At 36.5% G+C, this 9160-nt stretch overlaps 1 protein-coding gene across 1 annotated transcript; it reads right to left on the reverse strand.

Annotated features, from left to right (window-relative positions):
* Window positions 1-1703: 1703 nt before the first annotated feature.
* Window positions 1704-4394, reverse strand: LOC112698029 (uncharacterized). The gene is made up of 6 exons (XM_025751457.1): window positions 3972-4394; window positions 3749-3769; window positions 3016-3311; window positions 2535-2826; window positions 2235-2432; window positions 1704-1874 (listed from the first exon to the last, which is right to left on the reverse strand). The coding sequence occupies exons 1-6, from the start codon at window positions 4392-4394 to the stop codon at window positions 1704-1706; spliced, it is 1401 nt and encodes a 466-aa protein (XP_025607242.1).
* Window positions 4395-9160: the final 4766 nt, after the last annotated feature.

The raw sequence follows: 9160 nt of genomic DNA on the forward strand, positions 1-9160 counted from the left end.
TCTTCGCTATCGATGATGTTACATCTTCTACTCCTTTTTCATTATTTTTTAATTGTTACTGTTCTCATCAATAGCACCTTCTCCTACTCCTTCCCTCCCCTTTTTTCTTATTAGAATTTTTTTTCTCTTTTCTTTTTATCATTCTCTTCCATCATCATCATGATCATTATTGTTATCGCTATTGTCTTCTTCTAATAGGTATAGTTGTTATTGTTATCGTTATTATTGAATTCTTGTCATATTTATGACATTGTTTGATCCAAAATTGATTTGGAGAATAAATGACCATATGTACCCATGAAAGATAAAAACGCTGACAATTGTACCTATAGCAGACCAAAACTAACTTTGTACCTATTGAAGATGCGGTTCGTGTGACAAAAATACCCTGCCTTGGTTTGACACCAGCTTCGTCCTTATACGAACCTACATGGCACTCTAAACCCCCCAAACCATATCTATGTGGATTTGAACACCCCAATTCGAACCACACCCCAATAAATGCAATCGACTTCAACCTCATCCAGTGTCAAGTGCACATAAGGAGAGAAGGAATTTTCTCGTGAGCCCTAGGATGTCTTTGTGAAGATTTAACTCGTGCAAGTGATGGAACTCGCAGCAGTTCTTCGAGTTCGAAGAGGATGAAGGAAAAGATGCTCGACGGCAAATGCTTGTGTGGGAGGGATGTTGTGTTGATGGAGTCTGGCACAATGACAAACCCTAATAGATGGTTCATCAGATGTCCTGGATGGGCGGTAATGTACACGCGGTGTTGTTGTTCAGGTTAGAAATCTATTTTTGACATTGTAGTTGACACTTTGGTTCGTTTTTTTTTTCCAGACAAGAGATTGCAAATACTTTGTGTGGGTGGATGAAATTGAAGAAGGATGGGAGGGCCTAGCAAGAGCTTTAGCGAAAAAAAATTCCGATCAGTCTTATTCAAGGCATGAAGATGGTGTGACTGTCACGAGTGGTGTGGAAAATTCGCAATCATCCTCAATGATGGCCAGGAAGTTGAAAAAATTTACGGGTGAAGTTAGGGGGGAACTTAAGGGAATGAGGCTGTTGCTTTCAACCATTGCATTGGGGATTGCTTTCTGTTTATTTTGTGAGTTGTATTTGGTTATGAAATTGTAAGATGTGTATGAGTTGGGAACTTTGGTATGACATGCTACTTAAGTGATTATAACTTTGATCTTATTAATTCTGATGCATTAACATAGGCACGAAATCTTGGATTTCTGGTAGCGTTTTGTTTATTTTGTAGTTGATGCAGCCATGTAAAATGAGGTAAAGTTTATATTGAAACAATGCCAATGTACTGTCACCTGAATCTATCTATTCTTCCTAAGGAAGTAAGTATAACTAGAACAAGAAACATAGCAACAATATGCTTTTGGTGTCCATTCAAAGCTTTCACCCAAATTCAAAAGAAGGTGCTGTTAAAAGACTGATAAAATAACCATTGTAAAAAGTGAATTCTGATTCTCAAAAAATAGTAGTCATGACATAAGCCAATGAAGGCAAGTTCGGTTGGTCAAAAAACACCCTGAAATCAAGTTTAGCTACCTTATCCTAACCTAGACCATGATAATTACACAATACAAGAGTCTTGAGTTGCTCTTTAATAAACAAAACAATCAAAAGCCAGCAAGAGTTTTTGATGATCAAAGTTGAGTACATTATAAAATGAAAACATAACATTAATCAACCATCAAATTCCTGTCTTGATTGGGTCTCCAAACCCATGAGTTTCTATCAAATCGGAGTTGAGTTACTGCTCCCACTTGAGACACCTGTTTTTGATCCACTGAATGCACCTTTCCTTCCTCGTCCCCTGCTATAAAGTCCACCCCTAGCAGCTGTGCCTTGGCCTGTAGCACCCGTAGTCACTCCCGGTGTTGGCATGAATTGCACGAACCGTGTCGATGTCCCTGCACTAGCACCTTACAGTGGATGCGGTGTAGTTTCAGAATTGTGTGTGGATGGGGTGGTAGATGGTTTGTTGGTAGATGGGGGAGGTGTTTGCTGCGTTTTTGCAGTGGGAGGGGGTCGCTTAACACTTCTCCTTTTAGCTTGTTTCTTGGTTGTTGCATTGTTGGTTGGAGGTTGTTGTTGTGTGGTTGTTGGCGGCGCCCTGTGGTGTGCCATGTTGCAGAAAACAAACCGATCTTAGGATAATAAGTTATTGTTGCAGCAAACTAAGGAATTCTAACTAAACATAATGCACTTACTTTAGCATGATGTGGTGTTGCGGAATCGTTTCCGTCCTCAGTGGCTGCTGCTTCAGCATCTGCCGCCTCTAAGGTCTCCTCCCAGAACATTTCAGCCATCATGTCGTCATCAGAATCCCCTTCAGGCACTTGCGGAGCAGAACTCCCTCCACCCATTGCCGCTTTTCTCTTTTTACAACTCCTTTTATTATGACCAGCCTAAAGCAAAGAATACTTAATGTAAGTTGCGCATAAATCATAATTAGATACTTATTAGATTCGGAACTAATATCAATAAATAACAGATATGGAGATGCATACCTGGAGGCAGTATTTGCAGACAATAGTTTCAATCCTCCTCTTTGTTCTATGAGGGTCACTCTTATCAGGAGGGGCATCGTTTCTCTTGTCTCTCTTGTATGAAGGTCTCCCTATTGATTTTCTGTACCGTGGTGGCAGAATGGGTAGGGTGTCTAGCTGCTCCCAGAACTCCTGGCTTGGAACTGGACGCATAGAACACTGATAGGCAGTGTAATATGCACCCATGGTCAGCCAGTTATGGGCATACTCTTCGGGTCGCCTGTTTTGGTAAGCTAACACAGCACATGCATGTCTACACGGGAGTCCAGTTAGTTGCCAAAGCCTACAACTACAGGTTGCCTTGCCCAAATCCACACTCACCTTCACGGGTAGACATTGGACTTCGTAAACATTGCCCGCATCATCTCCAGTTGGTAGAGGTCTCCACTTGTTGCTCTCTCTTTTCTCCCTTTCTAACCTGCTCTACTGGGTTGGGGCTAACCTTCCATTATACCCAACCAAGGCCTTCTTATTCCTAGCCATAATCCTCATTACATAGCACCTCACTTCCTCTAACATTGTAATTATTGGTTTGCCTCTCATTTTCTTCACCTTGGCATTAAACACTTCGCAGTTGTTGTTTTTGTAGTTGTCTGCTTTCGGATATTCACTAAAATGGGCCCTGCTCCATTGTTTTGGACTGATCTTATCCAAGTATTCCCATGCCCCAACATTGATCTTCTTTAGCCTATCCATTGCAGCATTGAAGTCCTGTGTTGTGGTTGACTTAGCACATGACTACAAACACATTTTCAACTCTAAGTCACTCCATCTCTTGCGAAAGTTTTGCCATATATACATGGCACAGAACCTATGGTTTGCATTTGGATAAATTTCCTGCACCGCAGGTATTAACCCCTGTAGGCATACATCACATTAAGATTGTTACCGTTTTTGGCAATTAAAATATACAAGATACACATGCCTGATAGCATAGAGGGTGAATGTAGCTAGGGGTAAAATAATTGTCACTTTCAGCAACCATGAACATTTTCTAAACCCTCCTACCAGCCATCAACATATCAGCATACATGAACATTTTCTAAAATCTCATATCAGCCATCAACATATCAGCAAACATGAACATTTTCTAAACCCTCCTACCAGCCATCAACATATCAGCATACAGGAACATTTTCTAAAATCTCATATCATCCATCAACATATTAGCAAACTTGAACATTTTCTAAAATCTCCTATCATTAGGAACATATCAGCAATTAGGAACATTAGCAAAAAACATTTGGCTACTCAAATGTATACATCAGCAATTAACATATGTTCACAATATACCTCAACTGTATATATCATCTAAACTAAACAAGCATAATGATACATAAGCAGACTCTCTACATAATACACCAGAATTGATTGCACTACATTAATTAAAAAAGATACCTTCTGCATATCTGACATAAAGTTAAACCGATTCGCCTGAAAATTGCCCACGTCCTCTTGAAGTATCTCTAGAAACCACTTCCAACTTTCTTTGTTTTCTGACTCCACAATTGCATAGGCAATAGGATAGATATGATTATTAGCATCCTGTCCTATTGCTGTCAACAACTGCCCCCCGTAGTACCCTCTAAGAAAGGTCCCATCCAAACCTATTAAAGGTCTACAACCTCCCACAAATCCCTTCTTGCACGCATCAAAGCATACATAGATACTCAAAAACAGAGGATTCGAATCAGGCATAGGATTTGTGTGTATCCTTACCGTCGAGCCAGGGTTAGTCTTTAGTATTTCATTACCATAATCACGAAGTCTTGCATACTGTGCAATCTCGGAACCCTCAATCCTCTCCTTCGCCTTCTTCATTGATCTGTAAATTTTCCTCTCATTAATGAGTACGTCATACTCAGATCTGAAGTATTGGTTAGCCTCCCTCACTGTCAAGTTTGGTTAAACTCTAATCCTCTCCTCTAGCTCATCTATTACCCATTTTCCATCTGCTGACTTACAGTGATTATCTCTGCTACAAGTGTGTTTATTTACAAATATCTTTACCTGATAACTTGCGAAAAATGTTCTCTTGGCACAGTAGATTTGCCATGGACAGTCCTCATCGTAGCATATAGCCTTGGATCTTGTTGAATCACAATGAACAAAGAATATGCTCCTGCCAATATGGATATTAAGTTTTCGAACAACCTTCCTGAACTTGTTGAGAGTCTCAAACTCCATCCCCAATTTCAACCGCACCTGGCTAACCGGGGCATCAGCATTGGTTTGAGAAAAAACTGGAGTCTCAGTATCATCGTCACTCGCTATGCTATGCAAGTCCTCTGACGAATAGCAATGATGTCCAGGATTTTCATCAGAAAAATCATCCTCCTCAACTGGCAAATAAAAGGTTGGCGGCTTGTCCGGGTCAGGGTTCGGGATGAAGGATTGCCCTGTAGGGGGAGGCCTCCTTGTTGATCTCCTCTTGTTCACCTTTGGTTGTCCATCAACCTAATCTGAAGGATTGCTTTGATTAGTTTGGGGGACCTTATTGGAATCAGAGGATCGGCCTGAATCAGGGATCGATTGTGAAAGTGGATTCCTACACGGCTGTGGGGTGTATTGGGTAAGTTGTTCAGTTACAATAGGTTCAGAAACATTGGCTTCAGACTGCGGGCCTGGATCTTCTTCAAATGGTGGCTGGGAAGGTTGGGACTGAGTAGATGGTAGCTGATCTGGTAGGACAGGTGTTGGAGGAGACTAAAAAAGCTGTCCTGCTTCATGGGATGATGCTAGTGGTGGATCTGATGTCTCTTGGGACATACTGAGACTGTCCTCTTTTTGGGCCTCAACTTCGGCCTGTTTATTTTCTTCATGGGCCTCTTCCCTGTTATAGGCCTCACCCCTTCTTTGGTCCTCTTTCACAACTTCCACATTACCTACAATTTCAGCATCATCATGATCTTCCACTACTACCAATCTTCTCTTTGGACTCTTCTTTGGTGTTGGAACCCTTTTGGCACATGTCTTTATTCTCCTCTTTGACGGAGTTATATTGTTCTCCCCAACTAACATAGGCTGGTCCACCGGATGCTCTGTATAAACATTTATTTTGTTACCATTCTTCACGGCTGCCTCATACATTCTAACTACGTCCATATCAACCCTTAGGTCCCTCAACCCATCATCAAGCTCCTTCTTCGGTTCTTGCCAGTAAAAATTAGAAATGGACGTATATCCAATGTCCTTCAACAAATCAGATATGAAAAAATCGTTCAGTGTATCAGCATTCACCCTATTGATTTCTGTGACTTCACCACCAGTATAACTAATTCTCCCACCAGGCCCTTTCTCAAACCGTCCTCTATGATTAATATACAATGTTATATGGATGGTGGCCATTCCTGAAGTAAAAATAACCAACACAAGCTAAGAAAAGATTGTATCTAACCACAGGTAACACAAACCCTAACCCAACTTTTCTAGCAATCCTCAGCAATTACATGATTTCATTAGGTACAGCAATAGGTCTAACTAATGGGAATGACATGAAATTAATCAAGAATGGCTATGAGATACCTCTGTTCGCTGCGCAGCAAAGGTAGTGACCTCTATGCCGTCCGCCACGAGACCCTTGGGTTACGAATTGCCTTCGTACTGTCTTCTCCGACTTGGGGATGACGATGACGAAATCCCTGGATTCACCTTGTGCGCTTGGGAGTGCTTCACAAGACTTCTCCGACTGGGAAAGCAAGCGATCGCGACCTACAATTTCTGCTAGGGTACACCTTTTCTCTCCCGCGCAATGTTCCTCAAAAACCAAACAGTTAGCAATAAAAAAAGGGTTTAATCCACGTAGATAGGGGTTTGGGGGGTTTAGAGTGCCACGTAGGTTCGTATAAGGACGAACCTGGTGTCAAACCAAGGCAGGGTATTTTTGTCACACGGACCGCATCTTCAATGGGTACAAAGTTAGTTTCGGTCTGCTATGGGTACAATTGTTAGCGTTTTCATCTTTCATGGGTACATATGGTCATTTATTCTTGATTTGGATGTATTTTTGTTCAAAATTGACTTGGTCTGTGCTTGTTTTAAATGATTTTGTTTGTATATCATCATTAAGTAATTTCGGTTAATTTGGAATTTAATTTTCGGTTCATTCTGGATGTAATTTCAATTTATTACTGAGTGAATTTCTGATCATTCAATTTTGTTTGTGTACTTGTTTTAGAACACAACCATTAAGTAATTTCGATTTATTCTAGATTTAAATAAGGCGTACTTGGTCTGTGCTTGTTTTGAAACGAGTTTGTTTGTGTGTCGTCATTATTAAGTAATTTCGGTTCATTCGAAATTTAATTTTTGGTTCATTTTGGATGTAATTTCGATTCATTTTTGAGTGAATTAATGTGCATTTTGGTTTCATTATTCTGCACAATTTAAAACTCTTCATCCTCACATCCTCTCTTGAGAGGAATAAAACCAAGAAAAAGAAAAAAAATCACACAAAAATGAAGAAACAAAAATAAAAAATTTCTCAAAACTCCTCATCATATTCTTCTTCTTCTTGTCTTGTTCATCTTCTCCTTATTTTTTCTTCTCATAATTCTTGTTTTACCCTCTTAACAATAATAAAAACATGGAAAAAGCAAACAAAGAAGAAGAAATACATAATGCTGCAAAATCACTTGATGGATTTGGATGTATTTTTGTTTATGTTTCTATTTTATTTGTGTGCTTGTTTTCGAATGCAATCATTAAGTAATTTCGATTCATTCTGGATTTAAATAAGAGGTACTTAGTCTGTGCTTGTTTTGAAACGAGTTTGTTTGTGTATCGTCATCATTAAGTAATTTCGATTTATTCAAAATTTAAATTTCGATTCATTCTAGATGTAATTTCGGTTCATTTCTAAGTAAATTAAAATGTATTTGGTCTCATTGTTCTGCACAATTCAAAATACATAATGTTGTAAAATTACCAAGAAAATGAGGAAGAAAAGAAAAAAATGCAATAATAACACCAACAACAAAAGAATGAAGATGATGATAAAACACGCAAAGAAAAAGAAATGCGAAGAAGAAAAAGGAAGAGTTGGAAGAGGAGGAGAAGGAGGAAGAACGTAAAGAAAAAGAAGATGACGACGATAACGTACCTGTGCATATAATCACGTTCTTTTATTGAAAATAGTTTTTGTTAGTATTGAGTCTACTTAATTAAACTTAAATGACAATAATATTTAAACAGATCTATAAAAAATTTTATTCTAACTAATTATATATATACAGGTTGTATAGTTAGTAAGAATAACAATTAATTATTATAAATGAGCGATTATCAATTGATTTGTATGTGTTAGTTGTGGTATTGTTATGATTTTGAAAAATGTGTAAATTAAGTTAAATACTTACATAATTTAAATAATATTTTAAAATTTATATTATATTATAATTATATTTTAATATATTTATTTATATTTTAAATATTATTTTATTATAAAATAATTATTTTAATTAAATTATAATTAAATCGATTAAACTAATAAATTAGTGAATCAATAGCTAAAAAAGTTGATTCAGTTTTCAGAACTTTGAGTTGTACTAAGTAGTAAGTACTAATTAGAGCAAGATGAATAATCTAATTAGGATAAATAAATGATAAATAAATAATCTAACGATATATATCGGTCATGCTAATAGAGTTGCTATAATGGGTAACTAATTAATGAGCTCCAACAAACGATATAATTAAGGACGTAATGTTCAGTGTGTTAGAGTTTTGTGGGAGGTAATTTGCGTTATCGTCCAAAATAGATTTAGTTTCAATTTGGCAGTGCTGTTCTCAGCTCTCAGCTATCCAGCTGCCAGTTGTGTCAAGCATTTTCCAAAATATTTTACTTTTCTGATCCTATTATACTAGCCAAAGACTAATCTGTCGTGCGATACTGAGTTTGTAATTTGAACTTCTAACACTTATTTAAACAGACTAGTAAATTAATCATTAGACCAATTTAACTTAGTTTTTAAAATTTTTTTAGTTAGATTCTTTAATCATTAACAAATTGTAATCATTAAATTAGTTCATAATTTTTTATTTTGATAGACAAATCAATTTTTATATTACATTTTAGTAAAGAATTAGATAAATCAATCCTATTGTTGTTTCAATCTTTTATACAGATGAATAATCTAATGTAAAAACCAATTTGCTTAATAAAATAAAAATTTAAAGATTGATTTAGTTATTAAAATTTATTAGGAATTAAAATGTTCAACTAGAAGTTTAGTAGGAATTTATTTGTGGTATTAGTCTTTAATTTATGGGAGATATTTTGATAAAAATGTTTAAAACGTCCTTTTTTAAAAATGTTTATTATTAACTAAAATTTAATATATATAATTAATTAAACTATATTATTTTTGTCAAAATTAGATAGACAAATTGATTTGGTCAAAAAATCAGTAAACCAAATCTTTAACGGATTTAACTTAATATTTTTTTATAGAAAATGACTACAATAATTTTATTATAGAAAATAACTCAAATATTTTATTATATATTTTTTAATTTTAAAAATCTTAAATTCTAATCCTATAACGACACAAAAAAAAAAGAAAAGGGTTAAAATTTAGAGTTTTTTT

The sequence above is a fragment of the Arachis hypogaea genome, chromosome 6 (assembly GCF_003086295.3).
Source record: "Arachis hypogaea cultivar Tifrunner chromosome 6, arahy.Tifrunner.gnm2.J5K5, whole genome shotgun sequence".
Lineage (NCBI taxonomy): Eukaryota > Viridiplantae > Streptophyta > Magnoliopsida > Fabales > Fabaceae > Arachis > Arachis hypogaea.